Source organism: Alternaria hordeiaustralica (assembly GCF_023758085.1).
Source record: "Alternaria hordeiaustralica strain BMP 2776 chromosome Unknown scaffold_1, whole genome shotgun sequence".
Classification (NCBI taxonomy): domain Eukaryota; kingdom Fungi; phylum Ascomycota; class Dothideomycetes; order Pleosporales; family Pleosporaceae; genus Alternaria; species Alternaria hordeiaustralica.
In genome coordinates, this window is record NW_026056773.1 from 811,067 (window position 1) to 835,124 (window position 24,058).

Consider the following 24,058-nt stretch of genomic DNA (forward strand, 5'->3'; position numbering starts at 1 on the left):
TACTAGAAACGTATTATAGGCGTAGTCTACTAACATTATACTAAACACACGTTAGTAATAATATTAAGATATACCTTTTTAGCCTACTTATATAAGATATTATTCTTTACTACGTATTAATTAATATATATAGCTACTATAGCTACGTATAATAATTTATAAAGTAAGTAACTTAATATTTTATAATTACTACGTAGTAGTCTCTTAATTTTAAAAAATGTAGCCTTAATAATTTTAGAAGTGTTTAGAATATTACTAGTAGAATATAGATAGATAGCGCCTAGATCTAAAGTAGTAGTATTATTCTTAGTTTATAAGCTAGTTATCTAGAAGTTATAGATAGAGAATATGTATAGGCTAGAGTCTAACTTAAAAGAAATAAACTTAATTACTAGCTAATTATCTACTCTATTATTTTAAATAAACTAGATTACTAGCTAATTACCTACTTAGTAGGCGTAAAAACGTAAACTACTAATATTAAGAGCTACCTATAACACGTTATTTACTATTATTAAGTAATACCTAGAGCTAAATAGTTAATTCTAGTATTTAGTACTTTAGTAGTTTCTATAGGTAATGTAAATATTTTCTATTAGTTTAGTAAGTATATTACTAATATACTAAGCTATTTCTTATATTAATAGCTAGTACTAATCTTCTTTAATATAAGTTTTAACTTCTATAGATATATTTAGAGCTATAGCTTTACTAAAAGAAACTAAAATATTTCTTCTCTAAATATTAGCTAATTCTAAAGGTTTACGTGCCTTAATATACTTAGAGAGTAGTAGTATAACTAAGCTACCTAAGTCTAGACTATCTATACTAATAAGAATATATAGAATATTAGTACTTAATAATCTAAAAGTTCTTTTATTAGAACCTATAATAGAGAGAAATATTAAAGTATACTATATAGCTACCTATTTACCTTTATAATTACGTAAGATATATTAAAGATATATATACTTTATACTTATATTATTAATCTACTCTAGTAGACTAAGAAGAAACTTCTACTTAGAGAGATAGTAAAAAGCTTTACTACTATTCTAAGTAAGAGTAGAAGTAAGCATAGCTATACTAGATCTATATAGGTAGACGTAGAATTACCTAAGTAGAATATAGTAAACCTCTACTATATTATTATAAAACGCCTTTTATAGAGAATCTAACTAGAAGAAAGACTAGTAGTTTATTAGAGTTATATCTATAGATATAGTAGAAGCCTTACCTTCTATAGCGCGTATTATATAAGTAGTATATATATTAATAATATTAGTATTCTATTACTAGTAGCTTTATTATATTAAGGTAATAAATCTTTATACTATTACTAGATCTAAAAGGTAGTATTACCTAATCTTCTTTCTACTATAATTAAACACAGATAGGCTACTATCTAGATACTAGGTAATAAGAATATAGAAGTAGTTAGCTACTTTAAACTAACTTAGTCTCTCTTTTTCTTCTTTAATATACTCTTTATACTAATAGATAACGCGTATACTATTACTAAGATAAAGAATAAAGTTACCTCTAAGTAGCTATACATAGATTTAGTATATTTTAATAGATTTATTTATATCTTTATAGATCTATCTATAGAACTATATAACTACTTTAAAAGATAAATTATATTTTTAATATAGATAATGTATTATATTCTTAATTAGCGTTTATAGTATACTATAGAATATAGCACTATTATACTACCTCTTAATCTTTACTTTTATAGTTAGATTTTAAAACTTATTATTCTTTAAGTTCTATAGTTTTAATATTATAGTAGAAAGATTCTTTATTACTATACTATATAGAGTTAGTATATAGAGGTAGTTAAGTTAGTTTCTATTATATTTTGCTATTACTTCTTTTAGAGCGTTCTATTAATCTTCTAGAATAATAAAAATCTATTCTAGAATACTTAGAAGTATATATATATATATAGTAGACTACAATATAATAGAAGTATATCTAATATAACTAGAAGAATAATAAGACTTTAGCTCTAGTAATAGCCTAGAAGTATCTATATTTATAGCCTATTCTAGTTACTTAAATAATATTATAGTAGTTATAGATAGAAACTTATTATCTTATATTACCTTAGTTAAAATAAGATTACTATATATAAAGTTAGAATCTAAAAGAGTAAGTAGAGTACTTTAAATATTAAGAACGTGCTTACTTACACTATATAATATTAAAGGTTTTTTAATAGGCTACTTTAATACACTTTATTATACGTTCTTCTACTATCTAGCTAATTTAAGAAGAGATACTAATATTTTTTAGTATTAAACTTTATATATAGAAAGGCTTAGATATTCTAGGTATAGTTTTTATAGTATATAATAAATATATAAGAAGGTAAAAGTGTCTTTAACTTTAAAATATAGATAGATAACTATATAATCTTATAATAGTTATTAGAAGCGTTCTTTAGTATATAGTATAACTATAGTAATTTTAAATTATTTTACTCTAGAGTTCTATAGGTTAGCGTAGTAATTTATAATTATTAGTAAACTATTTAAATTAAAGAAGCTTACTAGTAATAGAAGCTCTAGAGAGCTTTAAGTAGCTAGTAGAAGTTTTATAGTTAAGTCTTCTTAGAGTTTTACTCTATAGAAAAGAGGGCTTTATAGAGTACTATAGTAGAGTAATTATAGGTAGAGTAAGTTTAATTAATTATATTTTAGTAGTAGTTTACTTTACTATAGTATAAAGAGTGCTAAGAGACTAGAGAAGCTTATACTATCTAGTAATAGAAACGCGTAAACTTCTTTACTAGTCTACTCTAATATATATAATAGTAAATAATATTAGACTTCTATATATACACTACTTTTATCTATCTAAGTATTCTTCTATTTCTACTATCTAGCTACTACTATAGAAAATACAAAGCTTAACGCTAAAGTAGAGAAGAGAAGCAAGAGCTAACTCTACGCACTACTCTACTCTATAGCTATAACTATTATTATTAGTGTAGAAATAGATAATATCTAGATATATAATAATATTATAAATAAAGCTAAAGAACTCTTTTACGCTATTACTAACTACTACTAGAAATATAAGCTAATCTTACTTAAAAGTAATCTATTATATAAGATTACACCTAGTAAGCTGTTTACTTACTTATAGTACCTTACTAACTAGATAGTACTTCTAGAAAGAGATAACTTAGATAAAAACTTATTAAAGCTATTATCTAATACTATAAACTACTTATAAGAGCTCTAAAGTAGTCTATCTAGTATACTACCTATTATATCTATAGCTAAATCTTAGTAAACGCGCTTATAGAGGCGCTTACTAGATAACTTCTATAAAGTATTAGTTTCTTTTATCTCTAGACTCTCTACTAAGAGTATAGTATTACTATAAATAATAATAATAATTATAGGCGTAAGCTTATTACTATACTAGTAGAGGTTAATATTAAGATAAAATAGATAATAAAAGATAAGATTTTAGATATTTTAGGCAATAAGAATAACTAGAAAGATAAGAATAATAAGAATAATAAGAATAATAAAAATAATAAAAATAACTAGAATAACTAGAATAATAAAAATAACTAGAATAACTATTCTAAAGCTACGTATAAAGTAATAGTACTAAAATTAAAATTAGTAGTAGTAAAGAGAAACTAAGAGAAAAAGGCAAAGGTAAAGAAAGAAAATAAAGTAAAAGTAATAATAAAGGTAAAATATAAGACTAAAGATAAACGTACTATAACTTCTCTAGATATAGAAATAAAGAGATAGTAATAGTAATATATAGCTTTAACTAAGGTTAGCTTAATAAATAACTCTAATATAATATAAATAGAAGACTTATAGAGTTTTATAAAGGTAGTATACTATTACTTTCTTATAGATAGTATAGATAGCTAAGAATATTCTATAATCTTCTACGTTTTACTCTAATAAGCTATTATTATTACCTAAGAGCTCTCTTTGTAATAATAGTAAACGTAGTAGTAAATATACACTTTTCTTTTTACTTTTATTACTAATTATAAATATTTACTAAATTCTATAATAAACTAATAATAGCGTAACTATATATTATACTTCTTTTAACTATAACTAGCGCGTAGTAGATACTAAGTAGTAAGAAATAATTACGCACTATTAGTGTAATAGTGTAGAATAGTTTAAATATTATTAAAGATATTACTATAGATATATAGGCTTAGGCTAAGTAACTTTAGAATTTCTATAGTAAGCGCTTTATAATTAGTAACGTAATAAAAAGTATTACTATAGTAAGCACTAGTACGCTATATAGTCTATAAGCTACATTTATAGCTATAGAAACTACTTAGCTATATATAGTATTAACTCTACTATATATTTAGTTAATAATATTTAAAGAAAGTAGGTATAATACTCTACTAGCTACTAAGTAAGTAGACTATAATAAATATTATAGTAATATAATTAGTCTATATATAAGTTATTATACTAAAGAAAAAAACTAATAGTAAGAAATTAGTTTTATAGATATAGTAAAGGTAAGTAGAAAAGTATTAGGTAAGCTAGAAAGCCTTAGTAATAAGTATAATAAGTATAATTATAAAAGTAAAGAAGAAACACTACTTTTATTAGTAATTTTAGGTAACTTAGATAAAGTGCTACTAAGTAATATTTATAACTATAAATATAAGAATAATAAAGAGATACTTAAAGAGATTAGAGAGGTAAGTAAAAAAAAAGTAAGTAAAGAGAAAGTAAGTAAAAAGAAGGTAAGTAAAGAGAAGGTAAGTAAAAAGAAGATAAGTAAAAAGAAAGTAAGTAAAAAGAAAGTAAGTAAAGAAAAGGTAAGTAAAGAGAAGATAAGTAAAAAAAAAGTAAGTAAAGAGAAAGTAAGTAAAGAGAAGGTAAGTAAAGAGAAGGTAACTATAGATACTATAGAGATAGCTAATAAAGAGAGTATAGTTATAGCTAATAATATAATTAGTAGTATAAGTAGAGAGTAATAGCTATAAGTACTTAAAGATAGATTAATATAGTATAAGAAGATAGAAGATAAGTATACTATAAGTAATACCTCTCTAAACCTCTTAAAAAAGTAATAAGTATCTAGTAATATAAATAGAAACCTAGCTAAGAAGTAGAGAAGTTTATAAAAGCTAGCGTAGTAATATTACTCTATATACTTACTAAGTAGTTAGCTATATAGTAAATAGCGTTACTCTAATAGTAATACTATAGCTTAGTACTATTTAGATATATATAAGCTATAGGTAACTAGTATAATTAATATTTAATAGAAACACTATAGTTATAAAAGAGAGTAGCTATAATAGTAGAGAGATAATTATTTAATTAATAGGTACTTAGGTAAGCTAATATAGTAATATATATATCTAAAATACTATATATACTCTATTTTACTATACCTTATAGCTTCTAATATTCTAGTACACTTACTATATATTCTTTATAGGTAAGTAGCGCTTAATATATATATATACTTTTATCTCTATCTTTATAATAGTTTTAAGTATAGTTAATTACTACTAAAAGTAAGATAGTACTTACTAGATTATATTAATATAAGTAAACTATACTACTAGTAGAGAGTTTAGTACTAGTATTTAAAGTGTTACAAAACAGAATCTAAGAGACTTAGTAAGATTACTACTATAAAACATTACTTTATAACTCTCTTCTATCTAACTTAATATATTAGCTTTAAATAAAAATTATCTATAAAGAAGCTACTAGCTAATAGCTAAGGTGCTAGTTAGTTCTACTCTAGCTAAATTCTCTAACGTTAGTATACTAAACTTTCTACTATTACTATATAGAATATAGAACTAGTAGATTAGGTAGCTATAAGATAATTTTAAATTATAAAATATAGTGTTAGTCTCTTATTAGACTTACGTCTACTAAAGAATCTTTCTAAGAGCTTCTAAGCTTAAAGTAGAGTATATAACTAGCTTTTTTAGAAGACTATTATTTATATCTATCTCTTAGCTTTTACTATATATAGAGACTAACTATGTCTAGTTAAATAAGATACGCTAGATCTTAGTACTATCTTAGTAAGATATCTTACTTAATAGGTAGTAAACTTCTACTATAGTAAACTAGATCTCTAGTAACTTCTTTACTCTAAAATAAAGGTCTAGCATAAACTTTATAATTAAACTAGAACCTTCTAGTAATATATATAATTTACCTATACTACTAAACCTATCTATAATAATACTAAAAGACTTACCTTTAGTTATCTAGTTAATTAGTAGTTTAAGAAAGAAGCTAATAGTCTAGTTATTATCTTATATAGTAAAGATGTATAGAAAAGAGTATATATTTAGTAATTAAGCGCTAGTATCTATATATTAAACGTATAGAATATCTATAGTACTAATTCTTAGAACTACTATACGTTAGTTATTAGAAGGCTTATAATTAGCTATAGATATAGTAGTTACACTAGTATCTATATTAACTAATCTTAGTAGTAGTAGAAGGTAGAAAGAGTGTAGATACTAATATAATATAATATTAGGTAATAGTATAGAAGAAAGTAATAGTATATAAGAAGGTAATAGTATATAAGAAAGTAATAGTGTATAAGAAAGTAATAGTGTATAAAAAGATAATAGTATATAGAAAGATAATAGTATATAAGAAAGTAATAGTATATAGAAAGATAATAGTATATAGAAAGATAATAGTGTATAGAAAGGTAATAGTATGTAAAAAGATAATAGTGTAGAGAAAGGTAATAGTGTATAAAAAGATAATATTATATAGTAAGGTAATAGTATATAAAGAGGTAGATAGATAGAAGATAGAGAGTAAAAGGCTACTCTTAATTTCTTAGCTCTAATTTTATTTATAGTCTTTCTACTTACGTATTAAAGTTACTTTATATATAGTAAATAACTTTTCTTATATTTCTAACTAGTAAAAAGAATATATATTACTTACTAGTTATAGAGTAGTAAATAGTAATATAATAGATAGATAAAGATAATACTACTAATAATTCTATAATAGTCTTATAGTAGTAGCTTAACTATAAAGTTTATCTACTAGAGTACACTAAGCTAGAACGTAGCTTATAAAATAAGAAAGCTAAGTATATAGTAGAAGAGTGTAAATATAAAAGAAGCGCTAAGAAGCTTAAGGCGCTAATCTCTTATACATAGAATAGGTAGGTACTATTAATATATAATATAGGCTTTAGACTTAGTAATTATCTTATTATTATTTATGTTGTCTATAGCTTTAAAAGTATTTAGCTCTATAGTGTAGTTTAAGTACTTTATAGTAGATATAAGTTCTAATAAGAATAGTAATAAGGTAGGTTATTTTAAGAGTAACTACTTTAGTAATATATATAAGGTAGGTATTTAGGTAGTTATAACTTATAGGTACCTTTAGTAAATAAGAAGGTTACTTCTTTATAACTATAGTAACTATATATTATTATTTTATAAGTGTAAGTATAAGAGTAAGACTTCTAAAGTTTAGAAAATACCTTTATATTAGTAAAACCTAAGATAAGACTTTAATATATCTTAGTAGAATATTATAAACTACTTAGGTAGAAATAGATACTTTATTAATATTATCTTTAACTTAGGTAACGTAAAACTTTTATATATTATTTTTAATTTAGAAAGAACTAAAAGATTAATATAAAATACCTAAGCTAATAAACTATATATATAGTATATCTATATATCTATAGAATTATACTTTCTATTTTAGCGCTTATAGAGATAGCTATAGTAAAATATAATAAATAGCGCATTACTTTAGAAGAGCTTAAGTAGTTCTTTAGTAATAAAAAAGTACGTAACTTACTATAGTTACTAGATTAATTATTAACTATTATAGCGTATTCTTACTATACGCAAAATTCTCTTAGAAAAGCTTAGTAAACGTTTAAAAAGAAGGTTAATAGCTTTATACTAGTACTTTATAAGTTCTATAGATACGTAGTAACTAAAATCTAAAAAGTATAAGATAGAAAATAGTAGTAGTAGTAGAAGTAGAGGTTAGAGTAGCTAAAAGTCTAGAGATTAAAAAAGCACGCTATCTCTCTTTTTAGTAATTCTATACTATTTATCTCTTCTCTTAATACTATAGTTAGTAAAATATATTAATAACTATAGCTATAGACTAAGTGTATTCTTTATATCTTATTATTAAGAGCTTAATAATAGTTTAATATTAGATAGCTTTGCACTTACTTTATAGTATAAATATACTAAAGCTCTAGAGTAATATAGTAGTATAATACGCCTAAGAAAGCTCTTTATAATAATTATATAGTATAACTTTATAAAGCTTATAAAACTTAGCTATACTAAAAACTATATTAGCTACCTTATAGAGTAGAACCTAATAGAAATTATTAAGCTAGTATAGTAAAGCTAGTGTAGTAAAGAGCTAAGTAGTACTTTACTAGAAACTATTTTAAAAAAGCTTAAGATATAGTATACTCTTAGTGCTAAGCTTATAGTCTTTATTAACTAGTTTAGTAAAGAATATCTCTTCTACTTTAAGCCTATACTATCTAATAACTTCTTATTAGATTAACTTAGAGCTTTTAGATAAGCTTTTAATAAAGCTATATATTATTTCTATAAAAAGCTAGTATTAAAAGATAAAATTACTAATTCTACTAATATAGAAAAAATGCAGCTTACTAAAGCTATTTAAGAGTACTTTATTAAGCTTTTTAAAAACACAAAGATAGTAAAAGATATAGTAAGTATCTAAGTAGTTTATAATAATAAATTTTAATTTATCTATATAAGCTATCTATAACTATTAGTATATATAAAGAGACTTAAAATCTATACCTATTATTTACTTTAAAGCGTAACTTTTACTCTAAGTAGTAACCTCTAGTGTATCTAGATAAGAAAAACAAAACGTTGTTAAAGTGTGTTCTACTACCTAGAGTAGAATTTACTAAATCTACTATAGACAAGTTGTACGCTTATATTCTTATACTTAAGTAATATAGAGACTATTATAAACGTATAGGTATTACTTAATTACCTGCTTATTTTAGCAATACTTGTAATAATTACTATCTAGTCTTTTGTCTTGTAAACAAGTTTAGCTATGTCTTTAATGCGATCTAGAGCAAACCTTACTACGCAGAAGTAGAAATTCTGTCTGCTGCGATAACAGACTTCTGCTAGTGGGACTACTTCTAGCTAGAGACTATAATCCTTAGCTAAGGAAAACTTTGTGGTCTCACGTCTTTACGTTAGCGTATCTTGCCCTGACCCTTATAGTAGTAATAATTCAGTATTTCAAATCCTAATCATGTCCACGAGACCCCATTCACGTTTATTCCGCACCCGCTACGGCCCTGTCACACTCCCATCCGTCCCCACAATCACCGTCCTCGGTGCACACGCCATAAATAAATGCTCGTCCTCCGCAATCTTCTTCGCCGCCTCCGGTGCGCTGATGATGCTCATGAACGTCAACGCATGCGTCATGTCTCGAAACTGCATGGTTGCCATGGAGTCGTAGTCGACGGGGGAGCTGGCGTTTACAAAGGCAGGGTTACCGCCAACGTAGTATCGTGTGTGGATGACGGGGAAGTTTGAGCCCGTGAGCGACTTGACGAGTGGGATGTGGACGTTGTCGTAGTGGTCGGCGTATTGGGTTAGGTTGAGACCCGGGAGCATGGTGCCGAAGACGAGGGCGGTGAAGTAGGGGAGCACCATTTTGGAAGTTTTCGCAGCGCGGGATAGGTTGGGACTGCTATCGTAGAAAACGTAGGAAGTATAGAAGGTGTATGGGTATGGTTATGGTGAGGAGGGTACGTCCGAGATGTTATGGAGTGAATGGTACCTTCTTATATCGCTATCTCAATCATCAACTCGAAGCTGTTGGAAGGAGCGATAAGTTCATTTAAATGCCCTGTTGGCTCTAACTGCCACGAGCGTACATTCCACGGGGCTTCTCGGTAGAATGCATAAGCCAGCATTCCAGCCGGACGCCACCACCGAGGGCTTCCCGAATGTATCGATTATACAAGAGCGTATACCCAGCTAGAACGCCTAGTTTACCATGCCTATATCGCTTCGGGGATGGATCGCGAGGCGAGGCATTTGCGAGGTTACCATGAGGGTTATCCAACTCCACTATTATCGGAGTTGTCGGAGCAATCGCGCTTCCGTACATCATGTTACGACCCACGAATCCTTGTGAGTTGGGTTGTTTCCGCTCGCAGTCGCGGCGGTTCTTTTGTTGACCGTTCCTGGAGGATCTCGGACTAGGCTGGATTGAGGAGCGTACGCGAAAGTGCGGGGCCAAGGCGGTCGCCGGATCGCGGCAATTGGTGCACAATTGGGAAACGTGGCAGAGAGACGCGCATTACACCCGAGTGCGAAGATGTAAGCAGGCATTGAAGGTAGTGGTAAGTATTGTAGGTATGTCTTGACATCGTCACTTATCGATAAGGGACATGCGAGAGGAGCAGCGATGGTAGCAGGCAATTCGGCGGGCCGATGACGACGCAGCCAGACCCACATTGCGCATGGACGGTAGCGGCTGTAGGAGAAGGGCCGCTCAAGAACATACAATAGGCGCTCCTGTCCGCACGACATCTCCTGCTCTCTAAGCTACATATCTCCACGAGCGCAGTCTTGAACGTTGCCAAGGTGCGCAGCCATGGGCCAAACAACTCTGGGTAGCAGAACACGCCACTTCTACTCGTAGTCGCGACTTCCTCGCGAACGCCAATGTGCACCTTCACACTACACCAGCATAGTGAGGCTAGTAGTCCTCAGTGTTCTCATTATGTCCAAATGTATACCTAGATACCCGCCAGGCCATGCAATCGAATCCCTGCCAGCTGAAGCGAGCTGACAATGGCTGATGACCGGAGGCTGAGCAGCCGTGGCACTCATCACCCCACCAAGGCATCAGTTCGCGCGTTATCCAGGCTCAGCCTGATGCCATCCAAAACTCATACCCCATAACTACTCAGATCCTAGGACAAGTACACGACTACATCAATATACCTGTGCTTCGCAATACAGCTGTTTCGCACACCAGTGACATGTTTGGCCTCCAACGCGACTCGAAACGCCACCATGGTCACCATCTTACACCCCAGGACGCCAATGCAGGTCGAACCCCCAGAAAGCGATATGTAATCTCTCTGGATGGCAAGAAGCGAACTGATCATTCTTACGACCGAGGCTACCGTTCCGACGATGAACCAAGACGGCGACTCAGGCATGATGGAAACAAAGATCGATACCGCGCAAGCTCTTCGCATCGGCCATACGACCTGAAATATCGTCCATCAGAGGGTGACGGCGAATTTGGACGAGCTATCTCCCCCGAAAGAGTGCATTCATCATCACACGCTATAGCATACGGCGAATTTCGCTTTGATGATCCTTACGTCACACAAGATATCTATCCAACACTGATCCCGGCAACGTCAGAACTACTGCCTCCTTACCTGGTTGATCATACTAGCAATCAAGTTGGGAGAGCTCAGTACCAGGTGCGAGGGTACGGATTAACTGAACAAGCCGCACGACCCTCTCGGCAGTTCTCGCAAAATGCGGTTCATGGCGATTATCGTGAGAGCTATAGTGTATACGATGAGACCTTGGGGCAAGACATTCATGGGAAGTCAAGATCTCATAGCAGAATGTACGGCGAGCATCGCTTTTTTGATGAGGAGCAAAGGACAGGAGCATCGTCAACAAAGCCATTTCGTCGAGACACCCAACACGTGGCGAACTGGTCATTACCAACACTTCTTCCAACCAACGAACCAACGCCTGCGTCAACTTTCGGAAACGAAGGCAACGTTGGTACTGACAGTCAAGATGGCATCACTGGACAAGCCACCTGCCCGCCAATTAACGAGCAGCTTGTTTATCATGTATCTCTGCCCTCGAGGGTGCGAGATTCAGCACTCACTTGCGAAGAGCGCATTCTGCAGGGGAATTTCGACACTCGACCGTCTACATCTGCTTCCAGTGAGGCATTCAGCGCAGATACGAAGCTTCCACGCCTTTCTGTCTCACAGTACCCATTCGATGCCATCACCCCTACTGATACAATGTCTGCGGCAGACGAAGATATGCCTGGACCTCAATCGGCCTCAGTGGTTTCTAAACCTTCCTCAAGGATGCCCTCACGATCTCCATCACTATCTGGATCCGGGGTACTCGGCCCAAGAGTATATCTGTATCAACCACTGCGTGCCTTTGAGATCCGCCTAGTCAGAGTTCTACCGGAAAGAATGTGGAAGCTTAAGTGTGAAATCGTTCATGTACCGCTCTATAACGCGCCAGAGTACACAGCTATCTCGGTAAGTTGTTGTCGCAAAGCCAGAATACCTGCTGATATGAAGCCTGTACAGTACGCTTGGGGTGATGGGGTCGATACGAGACCGCTTGTGCTTGAAGGCGCGACAATCCCTGTTGCTGTCAGTCTTCATGACGCGCTGAGGGCAGTGCGTCGTAAAAGGGAAGAAGTACTTGTGTGGGTCGATGCTCTGTGTATCGATCAACAGAACAAAGAAGAGCGGGCCACCCAGGTCCGATTGATGGGTCAGATCTACAGTGGTGCTGTCTCAGTTGCCATTTGGATAGGGCCAGAGTACGAGCAGAGTGCCTTGGCTCTACAACTACTTCGGAAGGTAGCCGAAAGCTCAGTTGATCCGCAATACATCAGGTCCACCCGTAACCCAGACTCTCTGGCGCTCCTGAACCTATTCAAGCGAGATTACTGGAAACGATTGTGGGGTAAGTACTCATGCCGCAGTTTGTTCACGATCCGTACTGACCGGGATCAAGTCGTACAAGAGGTCCTTCTCGGACAAGAGAAATTGGTATATTGCGCACATTCGGTGTTTCCTTGGGAAGTATACTTGAGGGCCGCGGAAATTTTCTGGGACCAAGAGAGCGATCCGCATATCCGCCAAGGGCCAACAAGCTTCCCCCACCGCGAAACTTTGAAGCAACTTGGAGACGAGTCGCTACTACAGGTGATGCGAACATGCAGGAAGAAGTTAAGCGAAAATCCACGTGACAAGGTTTTCGGCGTCCTCGGTTTGCTTTCGGACGCTACACAACGTGATTTTCCTGTCGACTACAGCCAGTCAGTCAAGACAGTCTACACAGACGTTGTCGATCACCTGATCTCGACCACCGATAAGCTCGACGTCATTCGCGAAGCGATACAATTTCCTCTGCACGTCAACTCTACTGGCCTTCCAAGTTGGTGTCCTGACTGGTCTCATATCCCTGAGGTATCTGGTCTAGGGAGCACGCTCAATTTTGCAGCCTCTAGCAACGCGAACGGCGCAACCAAGGCCCAGTATTGGTTTCACGACGAACGGCGAAAGCTCCAGATTTCCGCAATCAGTATTGATACAATCACAGCAACAGGTGTCGCGGTGGGCACATTCTGCGCTGCTCGAGACTATCTAGCGGCGTTTCTACAATGGCGCGCGATGCTGCTGCACGAGCTCAAGGTGAAAGAGGGCGATGACGCGCACCCAATGCACAGCTCTTTCTGCAGGACCCTGTGTCTGGGACAGGTACCGCCAGACTGGAGTCAGTCAAATATGTGGCACAACCTCTGCTACCACGTCTTCGCAGCTCTGATACGCGAAAGAATGCCTCGCTTACCGATGGACGAAGATCTCAAGCGCCATGTGGGTACGACAGGGCTCATCGAGCCCAAGGCACGGCGCACTTTCCTGCAAGACCATTTCGGCAACCGTATGATGGGACGAAGCCTGTGTATTACAACAGGCGGCTTGATTGGTATGGGTTCGGGCTACATGACAGCGAAGGATGTTGTTGTCGTTCCGTTTGGTTGCTCCACGCCCATTCTGCTCCGTCCAGAGGGCGGTCACAACGAGTATAGGTACGTGGGTGACGTCTATATCGATGGGTACATGCACGGCGAAGCCCTGGCTCAAATGGAAGCAAGGGATCCAAGGAGAGTGGTTTCTAAGTACATGCTCTGTTGATGTATGGACGGTTGTACTACACCATGGATGTTGCGGATGTACTGCGGCGTTTTGGCGATCTCGATGCACGAGCTTCGAGTATAGATAATGTAAAGATGTCAGAAATGATACATACGACCATAGGATCATGAGAATTAGGCTTCCCGTCCGCTCAGCCATATACAAGCATGATACCGGCGCATTAGTACTCGGGTGGGTGACCACCGGGGAATACGCGCTGTTGTATGTTTTGCTCTTTTTTGCGCCATTGTGGTGGCGGTGATTCTTTTTTTCTTTGCGCACGTTCGCCCCACCAGTCCAAAGACCCACCACGAAGCTCTCAAGCACGAACACCACTCATCGTCCACCAAGCTACTGAGATACCAATTATTAAAATGAGGAACTCTAAAGCATAGGTTTTATTAGAAGGAGCGGTTTCCTTGGCCTTGTGGGACGTAGCATCTTGCCGGTGTGCACTTTGTCGACGTTGAGGAGCCCGTCGTTTCTTTTTGTGAGGGAACGCAGGCTGCGGAAGAAGAAGGTGGTCGCGTGGTTGTCGCCCTGAAGTGGGTTGTTCTTGTTGAGCTTTGAACTCTTGCCACCTGCGCTCTTCGGCTTCGTCCCAGTGACAACCTAGCCAAGCCGATTTGTCCTTCTTGAGCACGTACTGACCGAGCGTATATCCATCTGGTGGACAGCGCACTTTAGGTGTCCACTTTGGGTGTTCGGTGTCAAGATAGGCGACGTCCTCGCCCTGGCTGTCTTTGATAGAGCCGTAAGATTTGGGGCCGCCGGTACCCCACGCGACAGTGTAACCATCGTCGAAGACTAGAGGTGACCCAAGAAGGTTGCATATAGCGTCAGGCGCATGCAAGACCTCGTGGAGTACGAGAGTTCCGTGCGAGGAAGCACCTGAAGCATCGGGCGAGCGTGTTGTCTGAATTTCGACGCTTCCTATTCCCAGCACGGGGATGTAATTGCGATCGGAGAAGTATTGCGGGGAGGCATCCACTGTTGATTTGAAAGGCGTGTATGTTTTGAACCAGCCTCGATCTTTTGCGACGCTGGTAAACCGGTAATCAACATCTGATGCTTTCGTGTCACCTATGACACACTTACTGTACGTTGGAAGTATTCACAACGACCCAGTCGGGGCATAGTGGTGCGTTGGTATCCGGATCCATCTCGTAGTCAGATTGATAGGTGTGGCTCTTCACACAGGTCTTCCTGATGAACGGGGCTGGATGAGACGTAGCCCAATGATGAGTATCCTCCTTGATGTGATGGTGGGAGTGAGCGGTCGTGCGATCCCAAGATTGTTTGCTGCGCGCGATGGTCCCTGCTCAGGTGAGGGCAGGCGCCGTATTAATTAACCAGAAGCTGTCACGCTAACTTATAGTACAACCACCCCACATGCAACTCCACCTCCAGGGCTACATCTGCGAATTGTCCACTGCTGCTAAGCCCTCACCACAATGACCACCAGACGATTATGTTTTAGGACAGCAATCCTCACAACCTTCTCATGAAGCTCGACCACCGACTGCGATGAAACAAGACGCGACGCTCTTTCTGCGACGCGTCACACTATCTACAAAGTCTCCGATAGGGACTCGGTAATCGGCGTGCTGGAAGAGCTTCACGCGTCGATTGTACGTGTAATCCCCAAGGTCATGGTATACCGAAAAGATCGAGGAGATATTGTATGTGAGCATAGGATTGAGCTAATGGCGCAAATACAGGACCCACCGATACACCGGCTTGAGATACAGCAGGCTATGCGTATAAACGCTCGAGATGGTGGGCACCTTTACGATACGCCCCTGTCCTTCAATCGTGCCTCCGCCCAAGCTCCAAGGTCGCCGAAAAACCTCTCAGATTCACCACCATGCCAGTCGCGCAACGCGAACCACAAATATCGCACGTCCCGTCCTGCTTTGATAGCGGTCTCGAAATCTGGCGCATGCGTATACAGTTGCTGTTGTATCAGAGGTCAGCGCACAATCATGACGAGCGCACTTCGGTGTTGACGAACTTTGATATAATGCTGCGACCATGCGGTATATACCTCCATCTCTGCAGCTTCTGGCGATGGAGGTATTCTAGTGACAGCCGGCTCCGCGCGCTCATCCGCAGTCAGATCTACAGGACTCACCGCGACCATTGGGTCGGCTAGAAGTGCTGGGACGATACACGCCGTTTCCCAATCGTACAACGACGTTACCCGAGGCTTGCCGCTATCATCTTCGGCGATGGAAGTATTGTGTATTCCAAAATCGCCGTGCTCGAGCACTAGCCTGTACAACACTTCGGAATCCTCTTGAGGCAGTAGATATGGTATCGCTTTGAGGAGAGAGTGCTTCGCTGCTAGTGCGACAGGTCCTACGATTTCCTCGTCATCTTCCCACCCAATCATGTCGCCTTCGTTCTTGATTGTTGCTTCAATCTTTGACTCCATGACATGTATCCAGAAATCGCGAGTAGGCGCAACGGGTAATGTGAAAGCATCCGGCTTGAAGTCAAAGATACGGCCGTGCAGGTGCTTGGCTGCAAAGTCAGACGGTGGGCAAAAGTTGAAGAGAGCGGCACGCATGCGTGCGAGTTGATCAAGGAGAACGGTCTGAGAGTCGTTAGCACATCTCAAGCGCTTCGAATAGTGACTCATACCTTTGACTCAGCATTGAGCCCTTTCCAGATATTGTTTGTGCCGTCTGATCGTTCGAACACAAAGACGCGTCGACCCGAGAGATCTGATGGTATCTGGTTTTTAGGACCTGGTTTGAGGACAGGTGCACGGTAATAGAGCAGTCGAGACGCGCGGACATCTGCTTTATTCCGCAACAGTTCATACGTGGCTGCTTCAAACAGAACCTCAGGAATCTGCCGCTCCACAGCGAAGCCGTCGAAACCTGGCATATTAACGTCGCCACGGGCCAGACGAACTACAATGTCTGGTCCATCTCGCACCATGAGGTGGAAACCCTGATTATATGTCAGAAGAATGTACCTGGCAGGGAATCTCTAGCTCGGTATTATCCAGTTGCGATTTCGTCTTCGCTCGGCCTATAGATAATCTTGAGCCGTAAAACCACATCAGCTGCCCCCAAATTAAGCACAGAATTGCACGTACATAGTTGTTGGAGCCTTTGTCAATGGTCGGAATGTCGGTCACTTGAACATGAAGCTTCTCTTCAATTTCTGCGATGAGCAACTTCACGTCCCATACGTTTTTGAAAGGGCTGACATCATTCCGAACCAACTCCAGAAGCTGCTTGCCGTCGTATTGTTCGCCATCAGGTCCTAGGGGCCATTCGTCTCGCCAACTCATTGTGATGATATAGCTTGCGATCTGCGTTGGTATCGTTGATATCTGTACAACAGGAAGAAGGTGGGCAGGCACACCAACTTGGAAGCATACCTAGGTAGGCAGCCTCGCCAACCGATCGTAGCACAAAGAACCCAGAACGGCCAACGCACCGTGCATTGCCTGATGCAACGAAAGCATAACCCCCCAATCAAGATCCGCGCTTCAGGTGCAGACTGTTGCCTGATATGCGAGGTTGAAGGGCAACCCTTGTGGTTACGCCTGCCGCGCCGCTCCTCGGCAGCCCACTCCGCGCGCCTAAAGTGACCAGGTGAGATCGGTACATAGCGTCTAAACAACCTCAGGAGTCTTCCGAAACCAAAATTTCTCCTTCATCCTATAATACGGTATGTAGTGACGGGCTTCCCATGTAAGAGTCTCCGTCTTAGTGTCAAGTGGCATTTATTCATATTCGCAAGGCGTTGCCGCTGTTAAACCAAGAAACAATGCGTCATGTATGCGAGTTACGAATATTGTACTTACAACGCCTCGCAATGTTAAAGGTCTTCGCATTCTGCTCTTTTCCTCGGTGGATCATTCCCTGCATTCGCGCTTCACATCCACAACCTAAATACGAGATCACCAACGCTGAACAAAGACACGGTCACCCTATTTCCGCCGTTTTCGAATTTCAAGATGCAGTAGACGTTTGAAGAAGCCGTTAGACTGCATGTGGTTCTTTGAGTCGTTCAATGCAATAGTTGGGCTTGAAACTTCGACGCAATCTTGAGATGTTTCAACCGTCCTTCAACGCCAGATCTTCTTTCAAAAGCTACCACTTGGCAGTCCCTTATTGATCTATGGTTCTAGTACAACGGAATAGGATGAATCCACTGGCCCTATATGCAGAAGCACCATCACTTCTAGACTTGTCAAGAAAACATAAATACATCAGTCTTTCCCCTGAAGTTGGGGACTCTAAACAGAACAGAAATTTTCCAACATGGCATCTTCTTATTGCAGTCTCTACAACGAGCTTCCCTCGCTGGACGAAGCCTCTAACACGTTTCAGGTCAGTTCCTTCTACGAGCCATATGTGTAACTGGGGCCGATGTTGATCTAAATACAGACTCAGCGAATCAATGACCTCTTGGAGGGACCACTCCGCGAGGTTTTCCTCAAGTACGGAGCGCAGAAGGCCTTCACGCTTTATTTGCAGCATCGACACCACAAGCTGCAGCAGAATGAGACCATTGTCAAAGTTCATGGTACCGCACACTTGATGAGCGAGGACAATATAAAGGACATCGAATCTATGGGAAATAAGATCATCCCCACTACCTGGATGGGTGGGATGGTCCCTATGGAGTTCGCTGTAGTGCCGAAGACGTAAGCCTACCCCTTCCGACCCGAAAGTGGATCCATTTGACATGTTGTGCTTATAGACAAGCCGACCCTAACATGCCCCCCAATTTTCTCGAGGAGTTGAACGGCGTGCTAGTATCGAACGACTGCGAAGGGGTTTTCGGGGTCGATACTTTGATTGAGGATGACTGGACGGAGTTGACTATCGGCACTTCAAGTGTTGTTGTATCGAGCGATGGTTGCGAGAGAGAGGAATATATCCCTGTCGCCTTCGCTTTCGACGAGAGCAAACCTGGCTTCAGGGTTCATGGTAAGTGTGGCAGAGACCACAGGCATACGACAAGGCCATCTTAATCGCCGCAGTAGTAGTAGGTAGTAGCCGGATAGGCTCAGTGGGACGCGAACAGGTTATGTAGACGAGTGAATGCATCGTTTTCTTGGAAAGAAAGATCTTATACTGACATCTCAGAACATGAAATAAGAGAAGATGAACACCACGACCCATTGTGATTGTTGTTATGCCGACCCTTTCCGAAACTTGTCTTGTGCTCCTTGGAGCAGGTATGGAGAAAACGAAAGCGGTTCTTCGACATCGCGATGCTTAAAATAAGTTGCCATTCCTTGGGCGTACGATGGTAATGGAGACTATACTAACGTGGAGAATGTAGGTTCGCGCCCGTGGAAGCCCACGCGTCGAAGACGCGCCCGTGGAAAAGTGGGTCTTGTGACGTCATGCCGACGCGTCGCCGCCCGGGCGGTGCGTGGAATTTTGGCAAGTACAACGCGAATCCTTCTGATTATTCACCACGCAGCGCCATAACAGCAATAACCCTGAAGGAGCAACGCATTTAGTCCAGAAGTCATGAATTAAGCAACTCAATCCAATGGTATAGGTCGTGTATCCATGAATAACGTGATCGATTTAAAGAGTGGCACGAGGAAATGGCACGCGCTTACCAAACCCTACACTTTCAAAATTGGACAAATACATCAACGAAAGGAAGCGCAACTACGAAAAAACTCGCAAGCCAAATTGACTTCATCACAGATAACCCGCCCAAGACTGCGCTGCCGAAGCCGCGTTCGCTGCAGCAATTCCTCCGGCGACATCGCCCTTTGAGCTACCCAAGCCAATCTCGAAGCTATCATACCCACAGCTAGTTGGTGCGCCAGCTTCAGAGCCATCCAAGCCAGGAACGATCTGCCAGTACAACTTCAACGTATGTCAGCTTGCGATTCATCAAGGTTTCATAATCATCATGCTTACCCAAGGAACTCCAGCATCATTGAACACTTGGACCTGCGTATTAAAAGAGTCCTGGTAGTCGACCGAGACGCCCCACTCTTCCATCATGATGTTCTTACCTGCAGCTCTGGCTCCGCTCAGGACTTCCCTGTCGCCGGTGATGTAGTAGGCCCAGTCGGAAGCCTTGCTCATGTATCCGTGCATACTAATGATGTCGATGGCATCGCACTGCATAGCCTTCTCCAACGTGTTGAACTCATGATCACAGCAGTAGTGAGAACCGCCGACACCGCCTGTGGCAACCTTGATGTTGGAGGATCCAAGAGCACTGCGCAATGCTCCAGCACGGCCACACAGCCAGTCGTCCGGGTCATTGGCGTTCAACAGGTCGATTTGCCCGATCAGCGGCTCATTCTGGAGGTCGAAAGCCATGATGACCTCTTCCATATCTTTCCAGGCTTTGCCGAAGTTCGGTGACTGGTAGTTTAGCATCTCGTTGAGTCGGTTGTCGTAGTCTGCTTTGGCGTTGGATGAAGAATAGAAGGTAGGTGCGTCGCCATACTTCTGACAGTATGCGTCACATCCCGCGCTGCCGCCCAGTGTATTGGCGTTATGAGGAGATATGATTGCCTTCATACCGTTGTCGTGCATGAGTTTGAGAGTATCGTCGAGCTTATCTAGAACGGTGGTATCGTACACACCAACCGTCGCTTCGAAAGCTGGCACGTCATTCTCGATGGTGCTGCCCTTCAAGCACCCTGTGGCAACGTTCGTCGCTGCAAAACGATTGTCAGTTCTGCAGATCTTCCCTCAAGCTCACTGCTAAGAGGATGCAGAATTATTTCAAGGGTGTTTAGATGCTACTCACCCCACAGCCTCAGGACCTTGGCGCCCCATCCAGCAAGAGTTTCAACATACTCCTTCTGCTCGGATGCAGAAAGCGCATGGAGAAAGTACTCATTACTTCCTGCGAATGAAGTTGAAGCTTGCCTGCGAGTTGGTACCAAACCGTTGACTACCGTTGTCGATAGCCCCAGCAAGGAAGTGATAGCCACAAGGCTGCGCATCGTGAAAGTTGGTGATGCGTAGATGTATACGAGTTATAAACAGATGTGGGTAGTAATTGGTGAGTAATTTAGTCTTTGCATGCCAAAGACTATATATGCCATGGTGGCCATCCAGGTCAACCTTGCGAGGGGCCGAATACAGTTGAATGCGCCTGTGTTGATGGTTTGGAGACATATGGGGCCAGCCTTGCCAGCCACGTTCGCCGTGGCATCACCTCAAATTACCAGCTAATTTTATCGCATCGAAAGTTTACGGGTGAGCTAGCCTTGACTGTGGTGGCTGTCTGTGACAGCTGCGGGAGTGTACCCACGGACGCTGTGCATGCAGCTGGGCCGCCCCAAAGGCCGCCCCTATTGGCCCGATCGAAACTCTAGAGATAAATGGCGACGCATCCGCCGGATTCAGTCAATGGCAGGCACCGAAGAGAACGCCATGTTCTCACCCGTCCCTATCAGACCCCGATCATTTCTCGTTCGGCGTTGTTGCTGCTGCACAATTCTTCAGCCTTGCCGGTGTGTTGAGGTGAAAGTCTATTTATGCGTACATGGGCGTCCAATCAGAGTTCAGCCGTCTCGGGTTCAAGTATGTGCATACACATGCCCGTGCTATCACATCAAGACATCCATTTCCAGCGAAGGAAGGCTGGGGTAATTTGCGACATGTGCGAAAACGCCCTGCGTACAAAATACGCCGGTCCGCTGCCAACCCAGCTTTCTCCACAACTTTTCCCTTAGCCTTCCCGTCGTGAAAAAAGAAGGCTTGTATCGATTTATCTCCCCAGCAAGATACGCTAGCATACACCAAGATGTTTGGTAGCCGAGGCTTTCCCGCTCTTGCTCTTCTTTTAGCCCTGGTTAGCGTAGCAGGCGCTAGTGGTCCTACGAGTATCTTCATTGATCAGATTGAAGAATACAAGCTACTCGCAACATGTGCCGAGCTCGAGTTGTCGACTATCGTGCGTAACATGAAATGGGGGTGTGGGGATGGCGGCTCATACCAGTCGTTTACTTGCTGTAAGTTGACATTATGGAACAAAGCTTGCGGCTGCGACATGCGCTGACCTCGTGATTTCCGCCTCACAGTCTGCTACGAGAGCTCTGCCAAGTTCTCCAGCATGATTGGAGCTCATGTCATGACCCAGTGTCCAGACGACCCTTCGCAGAATACGACGGCGCTGGAGGTGTTTAGCAGCTATTGTGACATCGGGGGCTCCAAGTTGGCAGAGATCGAGGGTGAGTAGTCCCTTGTTCTGGGGTGAGAAAGCGACGAGCTGACATGGCGATAGCCGCTACAACATCGGTACCAGCAACAACGTCATTGCCATCATCATCCTCTGCATCTCCAGCACCGACGCTGCAATCGGCTTCCTCAACTCCCACCTCAACAACACCTATCTCATCGCCTGAGCCCACTACATCACCTGAGTCGACGCCTGCTCCCAAAAGCACTTCTCGGAAAGTCGCGATAGCCACAGGTATCACTGTTCCGGTAGTCGTCCTAGCTTCTGCCTTCGCGGCCTTCTTCTTGTTCCGCCGCTATAGGAACTCGCATAGTAAGCCTGAGCTGTATGAAGCCGACGGTTCTTCCTTGGACGCATCAAGGGGTGGCACATGCCATGAGGTGAGTGAGAAAGGGCAAATTCCCGCAGAACTGGCAGACCACGATCGCCACGATCCTCACGAGTTGGATGCCCAAAGCGATAGTAAGGTTTGATGAAATGCGTCTTTAGTGGATGAAGTCTTGTGGAACCCCAGTTAGAAAGTTGGCATGGTCTCGAGTAAAGATCGCTTGAACGATTTGCTATGTTCCGCGTTAGTGCAACATGATGGGAGTCTCTTAGCGAAAATTGGAAGAACGGAGAAGCTCTAGCCAGAACATCCACTTGCCGCTTGGTCAATCCATCATGACAACCATGTTAAGCCAATCGTGAACAGATACTATTGGGTGGGTAACACCGTAATAGTCCATTCGAAATGTAGCCAGGACAGTCAGGTAGGCCGATTACAAAGTGGACCTCCTACTCCACTCCAGCTGTTCACCGACGCGATCGGGATCGCACCTCGCCACGACGAATATGGCAAAGCTCTTGGTGTATGGCAGTCTTCTCTTCTTCGATGCTTAGCAGATGCATCGTCAAGCTGCGCCCATGCTTCGCGACCAGTACAACTCTTCCAAAACTTTGCCCAAAGATCGATGTACGAAGTCAGTAAATGGCTCACAACATTTCGTACACGAATATACCTATGTGAGAAGGTACCAGAAGTTTGTTTGTCCGTTGGGGAAGATATCAGGTGAGTTTCCTTTCATCCAGTCCTATAAACAGTTCGGGTGGCTTCAGGAAGCCGTGCATGTGTCCAAATTCGATCGTTGTAAGATGCGGTTCCGCAGATATCCTTCGGACCGGGCGGTAACATCTAGATGCCTTGCATTTGCGCATGTTGAGACAGCCAAAATTCCATGCACCACTGAAACGGCTAGGCGACGATCCGATCGTCGGGTTTAGTTGGTCCCATGTGATGCGGATGAGTGCATACTAAGCACGCTTGAAGCTTGCGACCCTAAACACGAGTCATTGACTCTGTGTCTGTTCGCACGATGAATACTCCCACTTGGATGCGACTTGAAGTCGAAAGCGTTTTCAAGTGCAGCTCTCTGAATGACAGAACTGTGATACGGCCACTTTTAGGGTAGAACCCCGACAACATCGACATTTGTTCTGTTCGCATTACCAAAATCGGCAAGCCGGCGTTCCCTTCGGCATCATGTTCGCCTTGACAGAACGGTGTTATGCGGGGTACCGGGGTAGCTGTCTCTACCCCGCAAACTAGACATTCGGAGAGCAACCGTATCGATCGCCTGTGCGTGGCGTTGCCGCGGAGTGTTTCCGCTTTCAGACACATCCAGTACCAGGCCTTAACACGCGACATCTCCGTTGATTCCCTTAGGGCGTCCGGTCGGATGGGATACTAGAGGAGATCGACATGGTCTCGAAACGTTACTGGAGTGTGGCAGCGTCCACAGGCGAAACGCAATTCGCCCTGGTTATCGGGCGCGAGACGGTGGCAGGATCG

General features: G+C 40.5%; 4 protein-coding genes across 4 annotated transcripts; 1 reads left to right on the forward strand and 3 right to left on the reverse strand.

Annotated features, from left to right (window-relative positions):
- Positions 1-9,367: 9,367 nt before the first annotated feature.
- Positions 9,368-9,739, reverse strand: J4E84_000235 (uncharacterized protein; the record flags this gene model as incomplete). The annotated part of the gene is made up of 1 exon (XM_049382878.1): positions 9,368-9,739. The coding sequence occupies one exon, from the start codon at positions 9,737-9,739 to the stop codon at positions 9,368-9,370; it is 372 nt and encodes a 123-aa protein (XP_049248396.1).
- A 2,852-nt stretch (positions 9,740-12,591) lies between these two features.
- On the forward strand, positions 12,592-14,025 carry J4E84_000236 (uncharacterized protein; the record flags this gene model as incomplete). The annotated part of the gene is made up of 2 exons (XM_049382879.1): positions 12,592-12,790; positions 12,842-14,025. 2 exons carry the CDS (start codon positions 12,592-12,594, stop codon positions 14,023-14,025), a joined length of 1,383 nt encoding a protein of 460 aa, XP_049248397.1.
- Positions 14,026-15,997: 1,972 nt separating this feature from the next.
- Positions 15,998-17,332, reverse strand: J4E84_000237 (uncharacterized protein; the record flags this gene model as incomplete). Its single annotated transcript, XM_049382880.1, has 3 exons — positions 15,998-16,624; positions 16,672-16,986; positions 17,135-17,332. The coding sequence occupies 3 exons, from the start codon at positions 17,330-17,332 to the stop codon at positions 15,998-16,000; spliced, it is 1,140 nt and encodes a 379-aa protein (XP_049248398.1).
- Positions 17,333-19,913: 2,581 nt separating this feature from the next.
- Positions 19,914-20,986, reverse strand: J4E84_000238 (uncharacterized protein; the record flags this gene model as incomplete). The annotated part of the gene is made up of 2 exons (XM_049382881.1): positions 19,914-20,695; positions 20,788-20,986. 2 exons carry the CDS (start codon positions 20,984-20,986, stop codon positions 19,914-19,916), a joined length of 981 nt encoding a protein of 326 aa, XP_049248399.1.
- Positions 20,987-24,058: the final 3,072 nt, after the last annotated feature.